Genomic DNA, 26,035 nt, shown 5'->3' on the forward strand with positions numbered 1-26,035 from the left:
CCCGTAGGAAGGAAGATGCCCGTGGGGACTGGTCGATGCTCAATCTCGGTACTCGGGAACGCAGCGCGGGGAATCTGCAGGCTCCCCCATACTTGGTCTGCATTTTGGTAGATGTTGTTATCTGGAAATGAATATAAAGTCCGCAGGTGTGTTGTTGGATAAATTGAAATGACCTCTAGTATGTTCGTAGATTCGGCTTAAAATTAATATGGCTCCTCAAAGTATGCCACCCTATCAGGCAATTCCTCCCTACAGACATGAAGGCAGATGCTAAGTCCTGCAGAGAAAATCAGCACCAATGTCACCGAGCTCTTGGGCGTTCAACACCCAGTGCTTCTGGCTGGCATGTTTAATGTTGCTTCCCCCAAGCTCGCAGCCGCCGTGACAAATGGCGGCGGCCTCGGAGTGATTGGAGGAGTCGCATATACTCCAGAGCTTCTCCGCGAAGCCCTCAATGAGCTCAAGAGCTACCTCGTAGACAAGAGTGCGCCGTTCGGCGTTGACCTTCTCATCCCCAAAGTCGGCGGCGGCGCCCGGAAAACCAAGTACGTTTCAGGGTTCAGGGTTCAAATAGTGAGGGTTGATCGCTAATCCGTCAGCTATGACTACTCGCACGGGAAGCTCCACGAGCTTATCGAGATTATTATCGAAAGTGGCGCCAAACTGTTCGTCTGCGCCGTTGGTATCCCGCCTAAATGGGCAGTCGACCGTCTCCATGAGGGCGGCGTCCTCTACATGAACATGATCGGACACCCTAAGCACGCTCTCAAAGCTGTTGAAGTCGGAGCGGATCTTATCTGCGCCCAAGGGGGCGAGGGAGGAGGCCACACCGGCGACATCCCTACCGTTGTCCTGATCCCCGCCGTTGCAGAGCTTCTCCGAGGCAAGATCAGTCCGTTCACTCGTCGTCAGGTCGCGCTGGTTGCAGCGGGCGGGATGTACAATGGCCAATCCCTTGCGGCAGCACTCATGCTCGGCGCTGGTGCAGTCTGGGTCGGAACACGGTTCATTCTATCTGAGGAATCCGGTGCATCGAGAGTCCACCAGAAGGCGCTGCAGGAAGCTGGTTTCGACGATATCATCCGCACAACGATCTTCAGTGGCCGTCCGCTCAATACTCAGGCCACACCGTATATCAAGCGCTGGGAGAACGAGCGCAAGCAGGAGATGCAGGACTTGCAGGGCAGAGGGATCATTCCGTTGGCGCATGACATGGATACCAAGAAGGATGACGATGAGGTCCTGGATAATGCGCACCCGATGCTCATGGGTAAGGTTGCGGGACTCGTGCGTGAGAGGCTTCCTGCTGCGAAGATTGTTGAGAGTATGGTTGAAGAGGCAGCGGCATTGCTGGAGGCTGGAGGGAGGAGTGTTTCCAAGCTGTGATGATGATCCTAGCCAAGGCCCTTCAGTGACTTGTTATACCACCTGTGTAATTTCTCTTAGTATCAAGATACTGAATCTCCATGCAATTGTCGGTTCCTTTAAGCTGAAGTGTGTTATTGATCCTTCAAGATCCTTCAAAGCACTGGCTATGTATGTCTTTGTAGAAACCAAACTAGTCCAAATCTGGACGAGACCAGTATATTATTGCCTTGAAAATCAGGCACAAATATTCTTCCATCCAACTTGATCGCAACTTCTCGACGCATCTTCAATTCCTCCTACCATCCATCTACGTACCAGAATGGACGCCCTCACATTTCCCTCTTCTGAGACCCCGTTTTTAGAGCCTTATCTCCCAAAACCAAAACCAAACAATGATGACCTCCCCTTCACAACCATCACATTCGCAACCTCACTGGACTCTTCTCTAGCACTCTCCCCAGGGACCCGCACAATCCTTTCAGGCCCGCAGTCCAAAGCAATGACGCACTATCTGCGCTGTCGCCACGACGCAATTCTCGTGGGCGTGGGAACAGCAGTCGCAGATAATCCGGGCTTGAATTGTCGGATTCAGGGAGTTGGAGGATACGGAGGGGAAGGATTACAGGGTCAGCCGCGGCCCATTGTGCTTGATCCGTCTGCTAGGTGGGAGTTTGATGAGCAATCGAAGATCCTTCAGCTTGCCCGGGAGGGCCGTGGGCGAGCTCCTTGGATTATTACGGGCTCTGGAGTGGCAGATCACCAGGACAGAAAGACTCTCTTGGAAAGACACGGAGGGAAGTTTATCTCCCTTGATGTCACTGAAGGGAAAGGGTTTGACTGGGCTGATTTGTTGCGGTGTCTTAAAAGGGAGGGTCTTGAGAGCCTTATGATTGAAGGGGGAGGGTCTGTCATCAATTCCCTGCTTGAGCCAGAGTGTCAGCACTTGATTGACTCTGTTATTGTCACGATTGCCCCTACCTGGCTAGGTCAGGGGGGTGTGGTTGTCTCTCCGAAGCGGCGGTTTGATAAGAATGGCTCGGCGATGGCGGCGTCGCGACTGAAGGATGTGAAATGGCATCCTTTTGGAGAGGATGTTGTCCTCTGCGGAAGGATCGGACAATAACTAGAATTGTCTATTTGCAGTGCAGTTTCTATGGTCTATATGCACGTGATATGGCCCATCGGCAGAAATCAATCTCAAACTGGCACGCCTAATCCAGCAAGGACCCTCTTTGGCCCGACATGTCTCCATTGTTCCATTTCCTCCTCGCTCATCAACCACACGGAGCCCAGCATCCCTGGAGTATTCGCAGTGATACCTTCAAAGGCAGCATTCCGCCTGGGTATAACGATAATCCACTCTCTGACCAAGGCGACATTATGAGGAATATAATTTCCATTGTCCTCGAGATACCCCCGAAGAGACTGCTTAGCCTCGGCGAGCAATTCCCTGTATACCTCAAAAAGCTTCCTTTGCCCCTCTGGACTTCCGAGCTCAATGTCATGAAGATAACGAAGGAAATACTTGTACGGCACAGCTCTGTTGTCACTTTCGACATCTGGGAATAGTCTCGGCGGCCGCGGCAATACCTGCAGATGCTTATGCTGCCTACTAGCACCACCCGTCGGCCCACAGTTGTAAATCACAAATTGCGGCGGCGCATCAAGCGAGGTCAAGACTGTGCAAGCAGCCCTCAGATCAACCAGGTCCAGCGGCTCCCGCTGCCGCCGGTACGAGTCGCTTGTCAGTAGCAGTAGTTGCGGCCGGAACATGCAGAACTTGTTGACTACGAGCAAATGCGTCCCGTGAAAAGTCGCTAGAAGCGTGGCTGGGTCATCGTTTGCTATATCGCTCCCTGGTCCGAAACATTCTGGTTTCTCAGCGTCTGGCTCTTCATGGCCACTAATGGGCTCTCCGTTCTGTGGCTTCTTCGACAGCGAGGAGCTTATATGGAACTCGAGCTAGTCTGTATCAGTACAGTTACGTGTTTCCCTTGAAATGAGCTCACCGCAAACCCGTCATGATCGTACTGGACGGTTGTGCGCGGCCCATAGAATATTTTCTTCCTTGCAACGAGGTCATCGAAGGTCGATAATACTGCATTGTAGCTGATACCTTGCACCATGCTTAATTAAGTAGTTTCTCTGCGCCGATAACCTCTGATGTTCGAACCTGATGCAGGATTTTTCCACATTCCACCATCCAGGGTGGTGGCTGCTTGTGGCGGAGTTACTCCCCCGCAACGTCATCCATGATGTTGCTGCCTATATGCCTCAGGCCGATAATTGCTTCAGAAAAGCAAGCTGATACATTCTGGTCCTTGGTTGAGGGGTACTCTGCCAAATGCTGAATGTCGGCTGCCTTTACCTATGAAGCGCCATGCTTGAGTTGTCTCTATGGAATGTTCTGAGAACACCGCCCAATGCTCTGAGCACCCTTCAAGAAAAACAAGCTTTCACAAACCGGCTTGACGACGAATGCACATTGAATAAATTCAGACCTTCCCCGGATCCAAAGAATGACGATCGCTGGAAGACCACGGAACACTACCTTACCAGGTTAACACTCCAGTCCCGCACCTCGAGCCGAGCCTTGTCTCTTGCAGATGCGACTGGATTTGGGTTTGGAGACCCTATTTTGCGTTGGCGAACAATAGCAGTTTGACACGACACCAGCAATGGCTCCGGTCATAACCGTGTCACCTTCTGTTGAAGAAGTTGACAGAAATGTCTGTGATTTGCTGGAAGGGCAAAATCCCAATGATTGCCGGCTATTGAGAGTGTCTAGATGAACGGCCATGGTAAAATGTTACTCTATTAAGCTCCGCCGATGATATCAAACTCCACGGAGGCCCTGTGCAAGAAAGAGACCTTTGATGCGCGTTTCTGCTCCAGTTCCGGGGCAGGAATCATGACGACTATATCTTCTTGGTACGCGTCGGCGTGGAATCGTTACTCGTCGGCCTAGTTTGAAACATTCGGCTGCAAAGATCGTCCATTTCGTCCAATTGTCATCGTCAGGTTTTGTCCAAAGCTCTGGCTTTAAACCGCCTTCTTCATTTTCTGTTCCTCTGCGCTTTTTATCTCTATTGACATCAACCCCATGCCTATGGCTGGTGTAGGAAAGGCGATGTCTGGGCACCCACGCAGACTTTCTCCTTTCGTCTGCCTTTCGTGACTATGTGTGCATACACCGGCTCATCCTAGGCCTGCGCTTAGGGCGTACACATCCAAGGTCGGTTTCGAATGAGCGGACCGTATATCTTCGATCATTGTCGGTGCCGTGCTGACTTTCGTGTGATCGCCCTACCCAGTTGTTGCCGGAACGCACGCAGGAGACCTCCATGATTTAACTGGTGACGAACCGCTACCGAGCCGAGTACACCCTAGCTGCCCTCGGCTCCCGACTGCTAGCCAATCTGTACAGAACCTTCCTCATAGTCTTCGACCGAGCTATCATCCTTGTATTCAGCTTCTACTTCTTTCTGCTCTACTTTCTATGTTCACTATTCTCAAGTATTGTCCCTACAACTTTATTGGCCTTAGGCACACCGAAGAAACGGTTTGGTTCCGTTCCGAAGTTGATTAAAGGGGGGAAAACGGACCCTCGGTAAGAATAACTACACATATCCGATCGCGTACGGCGCTCGCCAGTAGCTAACAATCATTTTTCTGACACAGGAAGACTTTAGGTAGTTAGTTTCATGACAATACGCTCTCTAGTATGAATTCGGACCATCTCAACTGACTATATGCACTAGAGAATTCGTCAGTAAGCTTGTAAGCCAAATTAATGACGTCAAATGACGAAATCACATGACCGAGATTACTCCTCACTGCACGTTCTAGGCTGATCTTAAGCCTCAACTTTCAAGTCAGACAATTTTTGACTGGCCTTGCTTGATGCCCCATTGCGAGCCGTTATGTGATCCAGTTGGCCGGTCTCCTGTCTCTGTTTTGGCCCCTAGGCTACCATTGTCATTTATGAAGCCGACCACTGGTCCGGTTGCCCCATGTACTACCATATCCTGCGACTTGCATCACTGTTGGATTTTGCTTATCGTCGCTCGGAGCCTTGTTGAGTCGTCCTGACGATGCTCAAGCCACGTTTACTAGCTGAATCTCAACTACATCTCTAATCTTTATTACTTATCTCTACCCCATATCCGTACCCACCACTTCCTATTTCTGGCTCAGTTGCTGTCATCGTTGGCTCTGGAGCCTCGAGATAGCTCTTCTACCAATCGCAATCGGTAAGCAATTGACCAGTTGGGCCTGGCTTAGTTGGCAAGGCTGAGCGGCTACGATGTCTTGCCCGCTACCTACGTCACTGCAAAACTCACCTTTCCCGAATAAGTCTACATCAGGGGAAGTTCGATCTTCTGGCGCACCGGCAGAAGACGACCTACCACCAATGCAACCGGGACAGGATTTTGGTACTGGCAGCAAGAAGCATAAGCGCAAGAAAAATCGCAATCGGAAGCGTCGAAATCGCAGGCCGTCCTTCCTCGCTCCAGAAGACTCGCAGCCCAATGCCCCACCAACAATCTCCGAATCTGAGGCCCTGAGCGCAATGGCTGAGAATCAGACTAAAGCTCGAGGGTCCACGCCATTCTACAATTCTGGAGGAAATATGAGCAATACAAGCTTGGAAAGCGAGGCATTGCTGGATCATCGGTACGGATACGTCAATGTCATAAATCTCCTTACGCGACACTTTGCTAACATTTGCATGAATAGAAATCAGCCGATGATGAGGCCTCGAAGAGAAAGTCGATTGGCTCAGTCTTTCCGACCTGGTTCTATGTCTACCTCTTTCCGAGACTCCGATTCACGCCCGTTTCACTCTCGCGGAAAAAGCACGCTTGAAAATGATAGTGATCAAGAAGACGTGAACGATCGAACACCGCTGATGAGGCCACCGTCTGGCCGTATTCCCAAGTCACCAGGATATGGAACGGATTCGGTAGCCAGCCCGTTTACCTTTCACCAGCGACGCCGATCGACTCGGTCCGATGCATCTCGATGCTCGCCGCGTGAGACCTTGAGTCATGACATCAATAATCCTCCGTCAATGCCCTCGACGCCCAAGCTAGGCCCGGATATGGGTTACAACGGCGCCGTAATGACCGGTGCGGAGTTTGATTTTGGTCTTGGCAGGTCCTCGGACGATCGATATGACACGTCCCGGCCGCACGATATGGTGATCGATGTGGAGGGCACCGGGCGACGATCAAGGAGCACGCCTGGATCCGCCGCGATATCGCCGCAGCGTACACCGCAGGAGACACTAATCCGACGCCGGACCGTACCGGCGGAAGAAGATGTCTGCTTCCCGCAGGAGGACGCCTCGGAAGTAGCAGAGGAATGTGCGCCCGCTTTGTCTCGCAGAAATGGACGACGGAGACGACGGACGAAGGAATGGCCGGATTTGTCTATCCTGGAGGACTGGAGCCGTGAGGAAAAGGAAGAACGGATAGGTGTTTTCCGTGCAAAGAAGATTAGCGAACCCGTGCTGGTCGAGGGCCGTCTTCGTCCACAGTACCGAGCCTGGCGACGCGAGGAGGATGAAGTTCCTTACCGTTTCACGTACTTCAACGAAGAGTTTCAGAGCACCATTCATGCGCAAACGATACCGGAATTGGTTCAACCAGGAGGTAGCTTCCGTGAACTCTTCATCCCCGATCCTCCTGAGCTCGAGGATTCTTCCGACAGTGAGGCCTCAGAATCAGAGGAACATCGAAATAGCGGCCACCCAACGCCGAGTACGCGTACTGCGAACCAGAGCCCGGCTGCTAGGGCAGCGACACCCTCCAACAATCACAATCACGACTCGCATCAGCAGCCGGAGGGGAGATCGCAGCTTCGCACTTCGATTATCAGTGAAGCTATGTCTGAAGGACGTGCGTCGGATTTGCCAGACCAAACGCAAACAGCCCCCAAACCAAAGCGGTACGGACCTCGACCCACGTTTTGGCTCGATGTCCTTTGTCCAACTGATGCCGAGATGCGTGTGATCTCTAAAGCTTTTGGGATCCATGCCTTGACGGCTGAGGATATCATGATGCAGGAAGCGCGGGAAAAGGTCGAGCTATTTCGTAATTACTACTTCCTGAATTATCGCACGTTCGAGCAGGACCCAAACAGCGAAAACTATCTGGAGCCAGTGAATATGTACGTTGTGGTCTTCCGTGAGGGCATTCTGTCCTTCCATTTCTCACAAACGCCACACCCAGCCAATGTACGGCGTCGCATCCGGCAATTGATGGACTACTTGATTCTGAGCTCCGACTGGATTTCATACGCACTCATTGATGACATCACCGACGTTTTCGGGCCCCTAATTCAGTCAATCGAGGACGAAGTCGATGACATTGATGAGATGATTATGCATATGCATTCTGACCAGAGCCCTGCGAGTTCGAGCCCGAAGGAGGAGCAACGGGATGTGGTACCAGGCCCCGGTGAAATGCTGCGACGTGTTGGAGTCTGCCGCAAGAAGGTAATGGGCCTATATCGACTCCTAAGTAATAAAGCCGACGTTGTCAAGGGCTTTGCCAAAAGATGCAATGAGCACTGGGAGGTGGCGCCCAAATCAGAGATTGGCCTGTATCTGGGCGACATCCAAGACCACATAATGACTATGACCAGCAGCTTGACCTACTACGAAACGTACGTAATGGGCGCCAGTACTTTCTGAGCCCCTTGCCTCTGCCACTTAAACTCTTACTAATTCGTTTTCTGTAGGCTCCTGTCACGCGCACATAGCAATTACTTAGCACAGATTAACATCCACATGAATGAACGGCAAGAGCAGACTGCAGATGTATTGGGAAAGCTGACCGTTCTTGGAACTATTGTCCTTCCTCTCAACATCATCTGCGGTATGTGGGGGATGAACGTGAAGGTCCCTGGCCAGGATGTAGATAGCTTGACTTGGTTCTACTCGAGTACGAACACCTCCTCCCTTCAAAGCGATCTCTCAATGGCTAACATCTGTTTTCAGTCACGGGTGGTCTGATTATCTTTGCCTTTGCCTCTTTCCTAATCGCGAAACGGGTGTACAATATCGTCTGAGTGGCTTGGCGAGTTACGTTACCGATACCTCTGGTGGTTTCTTTGGTTTACTGTCAGATATTTGCGTTCGAGGTGTATATGTATTTAAGAGCCGGTTACTGGCTAGAAGCTGTTGGCGTTGAGTGACTATGGGCTGGTCTCATCTTCTTGATAGATAAGCAGGTATTGGAGTACATAAATCCGTGACCAATGAATAAGTTAGCCGAGTCTGGGTCGATGAGAGGTTACTTAATTCCTTGCAATATGCTATAGCTGAGGTTTCTTAGTGTATCTGACACTAGCACCGCTTCATAAACCTGCTTACTCTGTGTATTGACAAGCCTCATGAAGTCATCGTGATGGCGAAACGCTGTATTTGTGACCATTATTACCAGGTCGGACTCCCAATTAGGCTGGAATTAATACCGTTGCCTCGTCACGCCATGTAATGTTCGAAATCTTGTCAGTTACTCAAGGCCAAGGACATGTGGTTCATCTTTATCCTCTTCGCGCTCCTAGATCTTTCATTTCATCTTCCCTACTCTGTGTCTGCACCAACCTCTGAACTATCATCTTCTCATCCTATAGTCGCTCATCGGTATCCTTGTCGAGGCTGACTAGGCTTACAGCGGTGGAACGCCGCAACGGCCTTGCACCAGTGCACCAACGTACTCCATACGACTCCCCCACCGCAAGTATTAGTGGGCTCTTTCTCTGCATGCGGCCTTCTCCCCGGATTCTTCGTTCGGCTTCCTACTGCTCGCACTGTTCGACGTGGGCTCGTTTCATTGGGCCTCGACTCCCCCTCCCCTGAGCACTGGCCTACAATTCGTCCCCAACAGACGGTTACGAAGAATCAAGACGTGTTGAGTCTGTTGACACTTGACTGTTGCTAAATCCACCAATCTTCGAGTCCTGGAGCAGTCTGCCGCCGCCGGATCCTCCCTCCTCAAGCCGGCGTCTCCTTCGGATCGACAAGTGGTTTCCGCGAGCTAACGGGGCCGAGCCTGGTTCTAGACAATCCACCACTTCACCGTCTTCTGATCAAGTTATGTGTGTTGCTGCAATCGCATCGTACTCCGCACCGCTGGCCTCGCTCTGGTTTCCATAATCTCGCGCTCATACTGTTCGACTATTGAAAGACCCCATTCCACGATCGACAGATTTGCTCCTTGAGAGTCCGTGATTAGCCCCTTCGAAATTCGACTTTTCGGCATTTCCACTTCATCAGCATGTGGCTGTTGGCCATTCGCCTGCCAAATCCCTCCCCCATGTAACGTGCTCTGTGCGGCATCAGCTCACATTATTGTCATCCAACGGGTCGGTCGCTTTGCTCGTTGGCTGATTTCCAGGCTAGAATAGCCCTTTAGGGCGGCTTCTCTTGTTTTGATTTTCGTTGCTCTCTTTTATTCGCCCTATCGTCGCCCTCCGAGCCTTTTCCCGCCCCTTCCCGCCTTTGATTTGTTTTTGTGTCGGGTTATCTGACTGCTTCAATTTTTCTTTTTTTTCTTACTTGTTGTTCTGCAGCCTGGTTCCCTCTCGGATTCCCCTGACTTCTCGTGCGCCTGTCAGCGATAACCTGACTCGACAAAGTCCATGGCTGTGGAATCCGAGAGGTCGCCCTGCCCTGACGGGACAGTTGGTGGACCCAAAGCTGCCCAAGATGATGTGCCTACATCTCTTACCCGAAGATCCGTTAGCGAGAATGACATGAGGGAACTGCCACGTTCGACCATCAAGTCCCAGTTCCCATTCATATCACAGCTACCCAAGGCCTCGCATACGGCTCAAGGCGTTTCCGGACCTTCTTCGACCACGAACTCTACTATATCCTCCCGCGAACCTTCACCTTCCTCTTCCTCTCAGCGCCTGCGTAATTCCACCTCTACTTCGAATTCTCGTGTATCCTCCCGATCTCGAAAGCGAGCGCTTGACCGCAGCCCAGACCGATCTGCTACAACAAGTCCGAACCCTGGAACGGGAAAACTCCCATCCCAGACCATCAAACCTCTCGTCCTTAGCCCTCCCACAAATGTCGAGCCGTCCTCCGATCCGCCTAGCCCGGACAAGTCCAGTATGCCGTTGTGGGCAGGTTCCCGGCGGTCGGAGCAGGAGCCTCATCTGCCGAATACATCTAGCAAGCGGACCCAGGTTTCAGGTGATGAATATGCTGCCAAATCGGAGAGGAGCGCGCCTCGTTCCGTAAATAGAGGGTCAGGCTCTGCTCTTGAAACAGTTCAGGAGGCTAGCGATCAATCTACACCTTCAACCGACACTATACTTCTTCAGCCCGCCCAGGAAGATGCTAAGCTGGAAAAAATTGACGAAGACGCGACCCCGAAAGCCTCGAGAATCCATACGGAAAGCGGCAGCGACAGCGGAGGGAATAAAAGTTCAGAGCAAATGGAAGAGAACCGTCGGCGTCCGCCCTTTGCGTCAAAGAGCCCCAACACCATCCTCCCAAAACGGTCTACGACATCACTGAGCGGCGGGTCTCGTTCCAAGCCTGCAGACGGCTCTGTTCGAAACATGATCGTCGAAACCGAGACTGTGAGTTCTATACCTCAAGTTGGCCTGGGTGTTAACACCGGCGAACGAGGCGGCCCTAGTAGGGTAGACGCGGGAACTTTGCGGATGAAACCCAGCACCGAAACTATTCGGCCCAAAAAAGAAAAAAGACGCGCCCGCAAGCCGGCTGCCCTTACGAGTGGGACTGCATCCTCCAAGGCCGATATATTTGAAGCCAAAGTAGCCAGCGCTGTTGATGAAGCCGACGTTTCAGACTCGGATGAGACTTTTGTTTATGAGTCCAATCCGCAAGACCAATACCCGGTCCGCCAGAGCAGATACCATTCTAGAACACCAAGCGCAACGTCAATGGCTAGTCAGGTGGATCAGCTGGCTGGCCGTAGTCGAGCAGCGATCAGGGAAGGTAATCACAGTGTTACAGGCAAGCGCAGCATGAAATTCACAAACAATACGTATACAAGTAGTGTGGACGGGGATGCTGACGAAGTTCCGCGTTCTCACTCGAGGATTGATGGCAATGGTACGCACACTCCCCGGCACCACATCGGGCGTCACGGGCGACAAAACATGTACCCGTCCTTGTTTGACAATGAGTCGCCGTTCCCTCAATCACAGGGGCACAAATCTGCTCGACATTTTGTTGGGAGTGGTTATAGACAAGCCAGGTCGGGTGGATCTCGCAACAACCAAAATTACCGCACCATCAATAGTTATAAAAAAGCGGGCGAAGTGTACGGCTACGATTTCGATGCTGAAGGCGCAGATGATGAGAGGACTCCGCTTGTTGGGTCTCCGCGTCAGACGCGCAGCCGTGGGGGCAGACGTCCTAATAGCGCCAGTTTACGACAGATGGAGTACATGCAGCAACGGCATCGCAGCTGTGTTTCCCGATACGGAGCTTGTTTTCTAATAAGCTTGCTATTCGTCTTGCTTGTCGGAGGTGGAACGTCATTCATCGTCGCAATCACTAAACCTCTACTGGACGTCGAGGTCGTTGACATTCAAAACGTGCTTGCTTCCGAGCAGGAGCTCATGCTAGATCTCAACGTTCAAGCGATTAACCCCAATCTGTTTCCCGTCGTTATTGACGACATCAATGTTGACATCTTTGCTAAAAGCCGTTATGTCGGGACTGACCAATTCTGGCGCGAGGACGCCCCGAGCTTTGCAAGACTTGAGCGAGCAGAACGCAGAAAGCGTGCTGACGTTACTCGCACGACTCACTGCACCGATAGCCTGGATTGTGAAAGCGACGGCTTAGTAGGTCAGGTGGGACGTCCGAAACCTAAAGGTGGTGTGGACAAGGGTACTGATCCAATCCCGTCTGACCCGGCCGGCGACCACCAAACCATGCTAATTGGGCGCGTTTTCCGACTCGATTCGACTCTGACATTCGAAGCGTCACCGTGGTACTACGAACCATCTACTTCAAAAGGTCAGATTCGCCTCTCCAGGCCCGGAAATTCCACGGAAAAAGGCGGCACCGAGCGTTGGGAGCGTGTATTGCAGCACCCATTCGAGCTTATCGTTGCTGGAGTCGTCCGATATCAATTGCCCCTCAGCTCTCGCTTTCACTCATCATCCATCAGCTCCAGCATAAGGGTGACCCCTGATGGCGACGATGACGGCGGTGGCGAGAAGCAAGATCCAAACGAAGGCGAGGCGGTCAACATAGCGGTGACCGGTCAAAGCCTTCCTAATACTGCCCTTCCTGGGGATGAAATCCTCAAGGCCATACGAGCATTGACAACGAAAACGCAACGGGCTTTTGTGGCCTAGTTTTTATGTATTTTTCTACGATAGCCGATCACGATTGCATGACATTCCTTCATTTCTGCGGCTTATGATATACCCAATCGCATACACTCGGGCCGTCACCGGCGCTTGGCTGTTTTTCATTCAAACTGCATCATCCGTGTCTTGTCCGTGGATCCATCCCTTTTTTTTCCGTATTAGATATTGGCTATGTAGATATATCGGCGCGGTCGGCTTCCTCTCAGTCATAAAATCATTCAAACACGCACTTTATGCATTCGGCTGTTCTGTCTACTTCAATTCTTGTTATATACTTAATCTCATGTCGACATGTTTCCTAAATCCTCTTGACCGTTCTCAACGCAGCATGACACATCTCTCTGTCATTATCGTCTCCCCTTTGTCAACTTCATATCACCCACCTGGCTGCCTGATACTTTGTTGATATTTACTAGCGAAACCAGAAGCGATCAACAAACCGGCGGCCAGGAAGACAATGTGTTAATTCACTGGCATTTCGGGGCTGATACTAACATAAATGAGCGCCGCGCTTCCAAGGGTATGCATACTAGCCTCAAGAGACGGTATGCAGGTCGTTCACTTTCAAGTCTTTAGTGCCAACTTCCCTATGGCACTTTGTGTCAGATGGTGGTATGGCATAGCAGTTAACCAAGTGAGCCGTTTGGTGGGGTGATGTATGGATATATATAGTTGGTACCACTTCCGGGCCCTGGTTTAGGGCGATGATTACCCGGTAGTATATATTTATGTGCGCTTCCTGCGGCCGACTCTTACAATTCATGAGTTATGAGACGACGCTTTACGTGATATGGATATATCATTACACGATTGACTTCCAGTTTGGAAGTGTGTGAATTGTCTTTTGAGACGCATATAATCCTTCTGAAGCTAGGCGATGTCCAGGTGGGACCCTTCCTGATGTAGTGTACCACCTGTCATGCTCTTCAGAGGTTCTAGTTGAAAGGCTGGAATTACCATGGTAATCAGGACACTATTTCCCAAGTATTTGAAGTAAGATACAGACTGCATTCAATATAAATCACGAAGTGTGCTATCATTGATAAATCGTATATCATATCAAGGCCGTGTCATGAGTAGTCATGAGTCATGATTAGGGGCATATCATCAAGGCAGAACATCAAACATGAAGTCATCATACGTAACATCAAGTAAGTGTAAGAAACAAAATCCAGAAGGGTCAGAAATGAATCAAATCATCATATAAATACCCGGTTGAACCTTCTCAGCAAACTCTCGACCTTCTCGGCCAGCGGATCATCTCCCGGTTGAGGAAGAAGACGACCATCGCGGTCAAACCGGTCAGGAAGGTCGATTGTAGCATCAGAATCAGATCCAGGGGCGCTTGTTTGTTTTTGTATTTGCGCTGCGCTGCGGTCTTTCGCCGACGCATAGGGATCGGACGATGAATAGCGGCGCCGGTCAGAACGGTGACGGCGGTGGTGACGGCGACGGCGGCGCCGACCTGAACTCATTCCATCAACCGTTGAATCGCTATCGTCCGTCTCGTATCCCGTTGTTTTCTCGTTTGTCTGTGGATCATCGTCAAAGGCAACAGATTTGGACTGGGGCGGTTCACTGCCGGCGCGCGTCCGTCTGCGCCGTGAGCGTGGACGCGGCGTTGCTAGACGCGTAGAGTCTAGACCTGAAAGTAGAGAGTTAACGCGGTGCTCAATTATGGGTGTGGCTGACTCAACACACCATCGTAGGGTTGAGATTGTGTGCTTGGAGAGGAGAAGTCGCGTGCAGCACTCACATTCTCATCTGCCCTCCGAGGCCGCGGTGCGTATGCATCTGCCGCGGGAGGAGGGTAACTGTACTGCTGTGGAGGAGGTACAGCGTTGGGTGGGGGTGGATAGTCTGCCGGGTTGTAATGTGCCGGGCCTGGCGGGGGCGCCGGAGCTGGACCCGGAGGCGGAGGGTAGTAGTTATTAGGTCTGTACTGAGAACTGTCTACCGGACCGGTTCCAGGCGAAGGCGGGTATGGCCCGGGACTGAATGGTTGCTCAAATGGACTCGGTCCATCGCTGTCATATCCTAATGGACAGGGTCAGCGTTGACCTACACGACCGGTAGCTGGCGCTAGTGTCTAGGCCACTTACTCTGCCTATCCCTCTCTTTGTCCTCTTTCCGATGTTGCGAGTATTTATGAGCTGCATACCCAACACCCGTGGCAGCAAGAGCAGCTCCGGCCAAATCGCGGGAGCGGCTGCGGTGTCTGTGGCGGCTTCTGCGCCTACGGCGGTCTTCTTCGCTCGAGGGGGAGCTGCTGCTGAACCTAGCACGGCTGCGGCTGCGACTACGAGTGCGACCCCGGTGACCCGAGCCAAGCCCAGCATCCCTTGCGACTCGGTCAGAGGCATCTGTGTGGTAACCCTGAGAGCTTGGCGGACGGCCGTAGTAGTTCGCGGCAGGAATGCTCCCGTGCACTGGATGATCGCCGTATTCAATTAAGCCAGCGGAGTCACGGGTAGGGTCGGGATAAATATCTGACGGCGCCCGCCCACGGGACCTTGAGCGATGGCGGTCTTTACGGCGCGGTTCCTCTTCTGCTTCCTTATCCTTCTTCTTGTCCCAAATGTTTGCAGCCACAGCAGATCCTAAGCCGGCTGCAACGACGGGAAGTGCTTTTCTGATCCTGCTCTTGGATCGAGAGCGAGACCGTCTTCGTGACCGTGAACGGCTCCGGGCTCTCTCGACCAAGCCGGCTACAGCAGCACCGGCCAAGCCAGCCTCTGCCATATGCTTACGGCGATGGGACTGACTGCGCTTGCCATCCTCGGCATCCTTGACGGAATGGGATCGACGGTGACGGGAACGGGAGCGACTGCGTCGGCCGCTGTCGGACTTCTTGCGAGCTAAAGCTACAGCGCCAGCAATAGCAGCAGCCCCCAAGCCAATCTCTGCCAATGTTCTGGCGCGAGAGCGCGAATGAGATCGACTGCGGCTGCGCCTGTGGCGAGAATGGCTGTGGCTGTAGTGACGATGATGGCTATAACGGGAACTTCGATCATCATCAAACGAGTGAGAGCGGTGGCGGCTCTTGCTGCGGTAGTAGTCCTTTGCGCGCGATGCGGCTTCAACAGCAACGGCGCCCAAAGCGCCTGCACCGACATCGCGGCCAATACGGCCGAGGCCACCAGAGACTTCTTCTCCATCCTTCTTTCGACGACTCCGGAGCAACTCGGCGGCACCTACACCGACCAGAGCGCCTGAAGCCAGATGTCGGTTATGATGGTCGTCATACTCCTTGGTCTCTTTTCGAATGTAGACCATGCTGTCGTCGCTGCTGTACTCGTCGTCGCGCCGCCTGGTGGCCTGCGAGACGGAATCGCTAGGGCTCAGCTCGCGTCGGAAGCGACGGTTATCGTTGTCGTACTCTCGAACACGGCGATGATAGTAGTAGGCCGGTTCTCGATCCACCTCGGACCGGTGAACGATGTCGTAGTCAGATTCACGCGGGTTGATGTAAACAGGACCTCGAGCTTCTTGAATGATTACCGGCTGATCTTCACGAATGATGATGGGGTTAGGGCTACGGCGTGGCCGGTCCAATACTGTGAACTCACGTTCGTAATAATCTCGGTCATAATCTGTATCACGCTCGTAACGTTGAACCATGACGGGCTCCTCGCGCTCTGTTGTGCGACGGATGACCAATTCTCGCTCGCCAGGGCCTGAATCCTCACGGAAGAACAAGTCTCGTTCGCGGTCTCGTTCTCGTTCTCGATCTTCTGGGGGTATGACGTAGCGCTTAACAGAGACGCCAGAACGACGCTCGTCCCAGTCGTCTTCACGATCACGCTCTCTATAGATGTAAGAAGACATGAGGGGCTGTTGCGGGAAAGGATGTAAATGAGAAGGTTCGATGGAGAGTGGCGTGGTGATAGATAACGGGAAGAGGAGGCGAGTGCAGCCAAAAGACCGGAATGATGCGGTTCACCACGAGGGTGGGGTAACAGGGCTGAGTCAATGCTGATCGACTGAGGCTGCAAAGAGAGAACACCAATAGAAAGTAGGAGTTGGAGGAATCGGGCGCAAGGCAGTGATTCTGCAACGGGGCAAAGAGAATACAGTAGAAAAAGCAAGTCGAGAGGAGCAGCAGAACGAGGAAAAATGAAAGAGGAATGATATCAGGATTGAGGCTGGGGCTGAGTGAGAGCCTGGAGGAGGGGCAACTGTGAGACTAGTGCCGTATTGGTCTCTGGCCTCAGTGCCTATGACGCGATGGATATATTTGAGGAAATATAGCGGTAGATCTTAGCACAAATGAGGTTGATCAGGGACTGATAGTGAAACACAGTGCAGATGCGGCTGGTCTTTGATGTTGATGGAGAGATGAGGCTGTTGGGAGAAGACGAACTGAAGGAAAGGGAACGCACGTGAATGGGTATGGTTTAATGAATAAGTCCTGAAGCCTCGTGATGGTTCAGATTCCAAGTCGACCATCTCTTCAGCACAACTCCTAGGCGCTCGAAGACTGAGTTATTTCTCAACGCCTCGAGTCTTCAAGTTCGAAAAATCGTCTCCGTCTCCATCTTATAGCGATTCTTCTTCCGTTCCTCTTTATTCCCCTGTCCTACTCGAAAACTCGGTGGAATCAGCCAGAGACAAAGAAACGAGGCCGATCAGTGCCCTACGGCCCTTCATCACTAGACTCTTTTGGGCGACTACCGGGCCTCGTTGTGCGTATGCTTTCTGTTTATTCTACTTATGCCTTGGTCTGCTTCTCTGCTGACGTTTGTTGTTATGTTTACAGAAGAGTATAAGTGGAATCCCTGCGGGTCAACACGACTTGTTCCATGGTCAGTTGACACTCTCTGGCTGTCCGCTACCGTGGCTCTCGACCTTCCCTGGAGGTAGTAAACTCCCGAAATGATTACCCCGTTCGACTCCACGTCCCATCAAAAGGGTGCTGCCGGAAAGGAATAATACGGTGATCAATGAATGAAGACTCCTGGGCGTCCCTTGCGCTCAGGCCTCTTCCTTTAATTGCCTTTCTCCCTCTTTTGCCTTGATTCGAGCCCTGAGAATCATGGCGGAAGATCAATGCAGCAATAACCTCTCCAGCTGTCAAGTCATTGGTCCAACTCTAAATCCTATAGTTGGATCCTCTCATACCAATCAATAGTGCATGCATACCTCTTACAAATTACGGGGGCCTGCACAGTCCTACTTCCTCCTGCATTTCCCGGTGCGCTAGCAGACGATGGTTGGTCCTGCATGCGTCGGCCAAACGGAGATCACAAACTATGCGTCCAATCCGCATGCTCCCATGTCAACAATCTGTTCAGACTGTACTGTGCTCGACCGCACGCTTCGCTCCTTTTCGATTACCCTTCTAGAAACTGCCATCATCGAGTCTCCACGGAGACCTCGAATCGGCCGGCGGAACGGACTTTTGTTTTCCCCTTTTGCCAAAGGCCCGACTCATAGACTTCCATGAGTAGCAGCAACCTTGAATCGAACCCGCTGTTTTTCGGGAAATGATCCATTGCTCAGGTTGCCCAACAGTGCTTTTTTCTGGCATTCTGGTCTTTTCTCTGCGAAACTGGTTTCGGTTTTCGCCTCGGCATGTCGGCGGCCGCCCCACAGCCCAGTTGAGTGTCTTGGGGTTCTGACAGACGCTGAGAGCTGAAGAACAGCGACTTGTTCAGGGTCCGAAGTCTGTAGTTGTGTTGGGGTACATGACATCGGATCCGCATGCTTCCCACTTTGCAAAAGTACGAACTATGGGCCCATTCTGCTGTCTGAAACCCCGAATTTGAAACTAAGTGCTCGCAATTTGCCAGCTACTAGTCCGCTCCCCACAAATATTTGACGTAGCAGCTCTGCCCCAATAAGTCATGGACACTGCTCGCCCCGACCCAACCCGTTTTGATTTCAGAGGCGCAGACTGCCCGTTCACTCCAAGCAACAACCGGTCTAGCTGACCCTTCTGATCCTTCTGATCCTTCCTGACATTCTACAGGAAGAATTGCCAATGATTTGACCTCTTGTGCCCCATGTTGAAGGCCATTCTTATTCGCATGCAGCTCAGCCGCACGATGTAGCCTCAAAGTTTATCCCCGCTAGAGGACCAGCTTTCCCGACCCAGGGGGCCGGGACCTCACGACATTGGTTGTGACCGGAATGGTCGCCAATAGTTTGCACTTGCCGTCCCGCCTCTCTCGCGTGGCAAGTTGGCAGCAACGTGGACCTAGCCGATCAGCGAGCGCTGTTGCGTCCTATGGTTCCAGAAAAGCGTACTGTCTAAGACTGTACCTGGGTAATACAAGCGAGACGTGAAGATCATGGTGCTATCCGGTCAACTTTGTAGTTCTTGCGTACACGAAACGGTCCACACCAGTGCTCAGTTTGACCGAAATAGGAAATAATTCCAAATATATGGCCGACTTGCCAACGGAAGTTGGAAGATTGCAAAACGCCTATCATGAATCGGTTCCTTAAATTACCCAAGCAGTGTTTAGGCTAAGCAACCCCATCGGAACTCTTTACTCAAGGTTTTATAAAAAGGCCACTGTCCGACTTACCACGCGGGATCCTCTTACGGATCAAACCAAGTGCACTGACAATAACCTGCTTATGTCCCTCTCACCAACTTGAAAGTTATGGCTCCATCTTCTCGCCCTACCGGCAAGCGACTTCCGATCAGCTGTCAAGCCTGTCGAACAAGGAAGATCCGTTGCTCTCGCGATGGTCGTCCTTGCCAGACCTGTGTCCGACGAGGGTTGGGCGCTGAAGATTGTGTATACCTTGGTCAACCGAGACTGTCGTCGGAAAACACCTCAACTTCGGACACTACGGTTCAGGCCGAATTACTCGCACGAATCCGCAACCTGGAGGACATGCTTCAAAGACAAGTTAGCTCATATTCAGGCGGTCCGAACTCACCACTCGCATCATCCGGTAGCCTCACCGGAAGCTTCTCTGACCTGGACAGTCCAACTGGCCCGGGTTTCACATCATATCCCAGAAGCTCCATGGCAAACAGCGTTGGAACTTTGCAGACATTTGCCTCAGGGTACGTAAGGTACCTGCCGTTGGTGTCTCGATGGAACTCGGCGGATTCTACAAGCTCTTATAGCGACTCTCTCCCTGATATCAACTCCGAGGTAGCGGATGATGATGATGACGACGTGTGCCTCCCTTTAGCTGGGAATGCAGCTACGAGGAAAGAGCTACTCGCCCTTCTCCCACCAAGTCGGTATTGTGACGCACTCAAGGATGTTTATTTCCGGGTCTTCTCTCCTGTAGGTCTCCAAGTCCTTGGTTCACCAAAGTCAAAGCTGACATGCTATAGCTATTTCATATCCTTCAGGATTTGACATTTGAAGCCGAATACCAGCAATTTTGCCACGACCCAAACAGTGTCTCAACTGCATGGATTTCTCTTTTGTTTATCATCCTCGCTATTGCTGTCACTGCCCTCCACGACGATGACCCCTTACTCTCTGATTTGGGCCGTGAAAGGACCGTCAGTCGCAATGTCAAAGCCCTATCTTCACGCTACCGATCCGCTGCTTTGCGATGTCTATCAGCCGACGGCATTCTCTCCCGACATTCCATCAACTCCCTTCAGTCCCTTATCTTGATCAGTTACGCCAGATTTCACCGTGGGCTTCCAACCTGGACGCTTCTAGGCTTGACTCACCACGTTGCCACCTCAATGGGTTGTCACATCGACCCAGAACGATTCGCTCTTGGGCCGATAGAACGGGAGGAGCGGCGCCGGGCATGGGCAGGGCTGAAAATGTTATACACCACGCATAATAATTTATATGGCAGTCCCAGCCCAGGCCTTACGACCATGAGCACAAAGCTCCCCTTAGATGTGAACGACGTGGACCTCCTCACAGGTACTGCCCCAGAAACCGCCACCCCTCGTCCAACCCAGATGACCTACCTCCTACTGCAATACCGGCTTTATGACGTCTCGTCCATGATCTGCGAGAGTCTTTTCAGCTTCCCTCCTCGGTATACCGCCGCTCAGCTAGAAGCCGAGATCCTCTCCGTGCATGAGGTGTGCGAAAAACGCTACCAGCTAGAACCAGGCCTTGAGTCTCTCCCTGTTCACCACCTCGCCAACTTGAATATACTATACAGCTACATTCACCAACTACTCCTCCTTCTCTTCCGTCCCGCTCTCTGCCGGTACCTACAAGGCGAAATTACCAACGAAACCTGTGCTGCGCGGGCGAAATGTCTAGCGTCCGCGAAAACATCTCTATCTATTCACCAAACTCTGCATGAATCTCCCCAGTTCGCTTCTTACAAATGGTACAATAGCAACCAGGGCAGCTTCCACGCTTTCCATGCGGCAATCATCCTATGTGTCATGCTGATGTACCCGGAGAATCAGTATGAGGCGGCCGACATCAAGGAAATCCTTTGGAAATCCCTCGACGTGTTTGCCTCCCTCTCCAACCGCAGCAACTTCTGCAGCAAGGCTGTGCCTGTGCTGCGCCTGATTATGTAGGTGTTCCTATTAAACTATCAAACATATTGAAAGCCCAGCTAACATACCTTGCAAGTGACACCGCTTGTTCAAAATCCCCTCACCATCGACAAACACAGCCGCAGCGTACTTTATCGCCAGTAGACCTGACCAGTAACGGTGGTCTGCTCACGCCCAAAACGCCGACATCAGGCTTCCCCCACTCGCCCATGGACTTCTTCACCGAGTCTCTGCTTACCCGCCTGCAGCCGCAAAACTGGCTTTCTCCGTCTTTCATGCCCTGGGGCGGATGGGACTCTCTTTTTCTTTTGCTGTCGCCTATATCTGCGCCGTTTGTAGGATGAGGCGGGGATGATATCTGCTGTCAGCGCAGCACCATTATGTCCAGGACGCACAGCTGCCTTGTCTTTAAAAGTTGGAGTATCTCAATCTTCCCTTCCCTTGGAAGGTAGAAGGTCTTCAGCATAGGCTTGCCGCCTCTCCTACATCCTATGCCTAAGCCTGGTCTCGTGCGAGAATGCTGTCCGGAGCAAAGCGTATCATGCGCATCTTCGTACTGGCTCAGTCTAACCGAGTCCGCCACCACCGTCGGGCGAACGATTGATCTTCTGGAAAGAGTGTGGCTCAGCCTACTCGCTCAACAACTCGACCCGACTCACCACGGTGCGCTCGCACCCTAGAGCTTTTCCACCTTTCGAGGCTCACAAATATGTCCGGATAGCAGCTGGAATAAGGGGCCACCGCGCTCATCAAGGAGGGTCAAGAGAAGTTCTGATTTCTTCTATGGAGAAGAGAAGAGAGTAGCCGAGGATCGTGAAAAATACGTGCGCTCATCAGGCAGACCACTTTTCATCTCATTTGCCGAGGCACTTGAGGGAATATGAATGGATGTACGTACGAACTTCACCCTTGTCTTTACCTATGTCTTAGTCAGGCATGACTTTTTGGCACCCGTCTGAATCAATTGCTTCATATCTAGTTCACCTCCCACTGAACCAACCTGCTTCATCATAGGCCGTCCCTACCTAAACGCTATCTGCTTTTTTTTTTTAAGAATAGGTACAGACCTAACCCCGCATTGATGACCCGCCCACCTTAATATCATTGTATATGAAGTATGAATACCCTGAACAGCCTCGAAATAATGTGCATCAAAGCGAAATTGTCGGAGATAAACATGCGAAAGAGCCTAGTTACTGACTTGCTGCTTCGTGCTGTTTACAGTGACAACGGAACGACCATGAATTTATCAGTCTTTTGTGTCCAAGGTAGAAGTAGAACGCTACGCTCGAGTATGTACTCCCAGCATGTCCTACATCCGGCGGTAATATTGGTGAAGCTCGGCTAGATGACTAGTGATATGATGGGAGGTATTGACTTTGTCAACACTCATGGTTCCTACTCTCTTTTTGTACCCGCAGAGATCCATTGACGGGCCAATAAGATGAATATAGAAAGAGTAGGGTAGAACAGATAACAGACGCTGCTTTTCTGTCTGAGTAAGGGTGAAATCTATGTGTGCGAGCAAAGATATCACATTGCGGGTATTCTCTTATCTATCCAACCCAATGCAAACCGATACGCATGCGTGTATGCATAAATCATGCATACTATAGACCCGAAAGAAACCAAACATAAGCCCTAAGATGCAATAGTAGTATTTAATTATTCTTTTTCTCGTGTTAATGGCTTCACAGCATCTCTCATGAACCATCAAATAGTAATACACATCACACTCTCTCTAATAGTATAGAAAAGTGAGACACTCACTCCCGAATCTCCACAGGCTCCGGCCTGCTCTCCTCACCGTGCTCCGCCTGCCCAAGGCCCTCAGTCTTGTTAACATCTGAACCAGGATGGAGATCACGGACGATGCTCTCATCGGGAACCCAGGAAGCGCTCTTCCAGGGGACAACATGCAAGACATACATGGTGTCAACTTCCTCGAGGGTACGGCCCTGGGTCTCGTTGACGAAGAAGAAGACGATAAGGACACCGACAACACAGCAGGAGGCGAACACGTAGCCGTAGGCAAAGTGGATAGAGCCAGAGATGAATGGGGTGAAGAAGGAGATCAGGAAGTTCCAGGTCCAGTTGGCACAAGTGGCAATGCCGATGCTTGTGGCGCGGCTGCGGTTGGGATACATCTCAGAGCAGATGGACCAGACGATGGGACCCCTACGTGATCATGTTAATATGTTGGATTTGTAGCGGATGTACGAGGTAGCTTACCATGTGGTGGCGAAACCGGCGATGAAGAAGCAGGTGAACACGATCATGGCGGCTCCGGCCTTGGGGGTGTTCTGCGGGTTATCAAGATCAAGAACGGAGTTGCCCACTATGAGACTTGTTAGCGGATGTCTTTCGTTTGGGTGGCGGGATGGGTTCATTCTTACCAGAAGCCCAGATGTAGAAGCAGATGGCCATCCAGGCACCGCCGACCATCAGACTGGAGCGGCGACCAAAGTGCTCGACAATGTACAGACCAGGCAGCGTCATACCGAAGTTAACGGCACCAAGAATGATCTGGGTGACGTAACTGTTGTTGAGACCGGTGGAGGTGAAAATGGAGTTACCGTAATAGAAGATGAAGTTTGCGCCAGAGAGCTGCTGCAGGGACTGCAGAGCAATACCAAGAAGAGTACGGTAGAGCATACGGGGGCCAGTGACAACCTCGTGCCAGGGAGCAACACCAGCAGCGCGCTCCTCCTCGAGCTTATCCTTCATGTCCTTCATTTCTTGGACGACAACACGGTGGTTAACCTCCACACCATAGAGCTTAGCCATGACCTTGCGGGCCTCGTCAATACGGCCAAGACGGTAAGCGTAACGCGGGGACTCGGGCAGGAAAAGAGCTCCGAGACCCAGGATCAGTGGCCAAGCGAAACCGATGCCCATGGTGATTCTCCACGAGGCAGTGGACTGGATCGACTCGGTACCGTAGTTGATGATATAAGAGATGAAGATACCAAAGGCGACGAAAAGCTGGAAGGCCGAGATCATGGCACCACGGACCTGGCGGGGTGCAGCTTCGGACTGGTACATGGGGACGACGCTGGAGAGGGCGCCGACACCGAGACCGGCAACCCAACGGCCCATGGCAATCTGGACCCAGTTGGAGTCGGTGGCGATCTGAATAATGATACCGACGATGTGGATGATCGACCAGAAGGACATGGAGAGTTTGCGGCCAATGCGGTCGGCGATGGGGGCGGCGACGAGGGCTCCGATCATGGTTCCAATGCAGAGAAGACCAACGATCAGACCGTTGCGGACGTTGCTGAAGACGTACTCGCCGTTGGCCTGGCGCTCAGCGAAGCGCATCTTAAAGTCTGCCATTGTTGTGAAGCCGGAAATTTGACCTGCCCAGTCAGCGGGAGCACTAACACAATCATGATGAAGATGCTAACCAGTAGAGTAACCGAAGATGAAACCACCCATGGACACAACGATACCCAGGATGAATGACCGCCATGTTAGGTACTTGACAGGACTGTCGTCGATGATGCCATTGTCCTTCTCCGCAATTGAGTCGGTCCTTGAAGGCGTTGTGGCTTGCGAGTGCTCTTGTTGTTCAGCCTTGGGCTTGAAGAGGCCCTTGATGTCCACACCCATGATGAAGTATTCCCACTTGTGTGTGGTAAGAAGTCTGCAATGGGGGAAACTGAGATGAGAAACTGGGAGGGGACGCAAGGGAGGAGAAGCTGGGAAACGTGGGAGGGCGGAGGGGATTTATATGGAGGTCGGAGTATACGCCCGGGGAACTCAGGGACAACGTGACAAGAGACCACGACGTCAAGCCGGACAACCGATTTAGCGAGACATTTAATTATCGTCAACACTACCTACTCTGTAACGAGTCCGGAGACCGCATGAGCGAATGAACGCACCAGACCACAACGGCAATCGGCTCCCAACCAAAGATTGGGGAACCCACGGGATAAACGGACGGGGGCCCGGATCTTTGCGGGCGTCGACGCCTGCAAAAGGGGAAAACGAGTGGCCAGTCGCGTGTGGTTCGGCAGATGAGTAGAATTCTCTGATGCTTCCCTGGAGATTCGGTGGGGTGGACGGTGGAGAAGAAGGTGTGCCTGAGAGGATGGTCTTGGATGACAGAGGCGATGACGATGCTTTAGGCAGTCCCAATGATCAATCAGCTGACCATGTCTCGTTGTTCGTGGACAGACGCCTCATGAGATCTGAGCCTTGGGCCTTGGTCCCCTCGCGCTACCTGACTCCCTCAGCGTTGAACATTCTCGAAAGTGAGAGGCGATTTGGGCTTGTCGACGGTGGTAGGACGGCTAATCTACGGAATTCAACCGTTATTACGGCTGGACTGGACTGGACTACTGGACTACGATTTGTTTTGCTGGCGCATCGCGAGGAGTTTCTAAATGTGGATTCGTCCAAGAATATCACGGATTCACGGCAGATCCGCACCTAGTGGACCTCAAGAAGAATTTTTTCCAGGCGATCACAAACCAGGGAGGCAGCATAGCTTTGGACTGAACAGAAGCTGGGAATCTGTAAGAACAGAACCCACGCGAAAAGGCTGCTCTTAAGGTTATATATACTTTCCAGGCTGGAGGACGGATTGCAGCTCTCCGACATTCGACACGGCTTTTGGTGTTGCGGTGTGGTCCCGAGCCGAACTTATCGGCACGCCGAAGACTCGGGATCCACGCTGAAAGGCCTGAACCGGGCTCGGTGTGCCGATTCGGGTGCAAATTTTTCAGCGAAGCGTAGCTTTCGTCGCAAAAACCTCACCGACTGGTGGGGCCTGTTCCACTTGGCTCGAGTCTTGGTCTTCTCGTCGCCCCCTCAAGCCCA

At 52.0% G+C, this 26,035-nt stretch overlaps 8 protein-coding genes across 8 annotated transcripts; 5 read left to right on the forward strand and 3 right to left on the reverse strand.

The window, feature by feature from the left end:
• Window positions 1-208: 208 nt before the first annotated feature.
• Window positions 209-1,386, forward strand: BDW70DRAFT_167414 (NAD(P)H-dependent flavin oxidoreductase; the record flags this gene model as incomplete). The annotated part of the gene is made up of 3 exons (XM_073742221.1): window positions 209-221; window positions 284-545; window positions 600-1,386. 3 exons carry the CDS (start codon window positions 209-211, stop codon window positions 1,384-1,386), a joined length of 1,062 nt encoding a protein of 353 aa, XP_073596750.1.
• A 301-nt stretch (window positions 1,387-1,687) lies between these two features.
• On the forward strand, window positions 1,688-2,528 carry BDW70DRAFT_167415 (RibD family protein; the record flags this gene model as incomplete). Its single annotated transcript, XM_073742222.1, has 1 exon — window positions 1,688-2,528. The coding sequence occupies one exon, from the start codon at window positions 1,688-1,690 to the stop codon at window positions 2,489-2,491; it is 804 nt and encodes a 267-aa protein (XP_073596751.1). The 3' UTR covers window positions 2,492-2,528.
• Window positions 2,529-3,586, reverse strand: BDW70DRAFT_34907 (putative phosphorylase). The gene is made up of 2 exons (XM_073743817.1): window positions 3,378-3,586; window positions 2,529-3,330 (listed from the first exon to the last, which is right to left on the reverse strand). The coding sequence occupies exons 1-2, from the start codon at window positions 3,492-3,494 to the stop codon at window positions 2,566-2,568; spliced, it is 882 nt and encodes a 293-aa protein (XP_073596752.1). The 5' UTR covers window positions 3,495-3,586; the 3' UTR covers window positions 2,529-2,565.
• A 2,436-nt stretch (window positions 3,587-6,022) lies between these two features.
• On the forward strand, window positions 6,023-8,628 carry BDW70DRAFT_134743 (uncharacterized protein). The gene is made up of 3 exons (XM_073736562.1): window positions 6,023-8,040; window positions 8,116-8,318; window positions 8,375-8,628. Exons 1-3 carry the CDS (start codon window positions 6,101-6,103, stop codon window positions 8,443-8,445), a joined length of 2,214 nt encoding a protein of 737 aa, XP_073596753.1. The 5' UTR covers window positions 6,023-6,100; the 3' UTR covers window positions 8,446-8,628.
• An 871-nt stretch (window positions 8,629-9,499) lies between these two features.
• BDW70DRAFT_35047 (putative phospholipid metabolism enzyme regulator) lies at window positions 9,500-13,007 on the forward strand. The gene has a single exon (XM_073743818.1). It carries the CDS (start codon window positions 10,021-10,023, stop codon window positions 12,730-12,732), a length of 2,712 nt encoding a protein of 903 aa, XP_073596754.1. The 5' UTR covers window positions 9,500-10,020; the 3' UTR covers window positions 12,733-13,007.
• A 725-nt stretch (window positions 13,008-13,732) lies between these two features.
• BDW70DRAFT_134748 (DUF3824 domain-containing protein) lies at window positions 13,733-17,062 on the reverse strand. Its single transcript, XM_073736563.1, has 4 exons — window positions 16,317-17,062; window positions 14,850-16,232; window positions 14,449-14,784; window positions 13,733-14,392 (listed from the first exon to the last, which is right to left on the reverse strand). Exons 1-4 carry the CDS (start codon window positions 16,573-16,575, stop codon window positions 13,947-13,949), a joined length of 2,424 nt encoding a protein of 807 aa, XP_073596755.1. The 5' UTR covers window positions 16,576-17,062; the 3' UTR covers window positions 13,733-13,946.
• Window positions 17,063-19,358: 2,296 nt separating this feature from the next.
• BDW70DRAFT_167418 (Zn(II)2Cys6 transcription factor) lies at window positions 19,359-21,768 on the forward strand (the record flags this gene model as incomplete). Its single annotated transcript, XM_073742223.1, has 4 exons — window positions 19,359-19,771; window positions 19,835-20,000; window positions 20,096-21,222; window positions 21,282-21,768. The coding sequence occupies 4 exons, from the start codon at window positions 19,359-19,361 to the stop codon at window positions 21,547-21,549; spliced, it is 1,974 nt and encodes a 657-aa protein (XP_073596756.1). The 3' UTR covers window positions 21,550-21,768.
• A 994-nt stretch (window positions 21,769-22,762) lies between these two features.
• Window positions 22,763-25,033, reverse strand: BDW70DRAFT_35085 (sugar porter family MFS transporter). The gene is made up of 4 exons (XM_073743820.1): window positions 24,616-25,033; window positions 23,602-24,567; window positions 23,438-23,543; window positions 22,763-23,383 (listed from the first exon to the last, which is right to left on the reverse strand). Exons 1-4 carry the CDS (start codon window positions 24,818-24,820, stop codon window positions 22,972-22,974), a joined length of 1,689 nt encoding a protein of 562 aa, XP_073596757.1. The 5' UTR covers window positions 24,821-25,033; the 3' UTR covers window positions 22,763-22,971.
• Between the last annotated feature and the right edge of the window lie 1,002 nt (window positions 25,034-26,035).

Source organism: Aspergillus foveolatus (assembly GCF_047715535.1).
Source record: "Aspergillus foveolatus strain CBS 279.81 unplaced genomic scaffold BDW70scaffold_19, whole genome shotgun sequence".
NCBI classification, from domain to species: domain Eukaryota; kingdom Fungi; phylum Ascomycota; class Eurotiomycetes; order Eurotiales; family Aspergillaceae; genus Aspergillus; species Aspergillus foveolatus.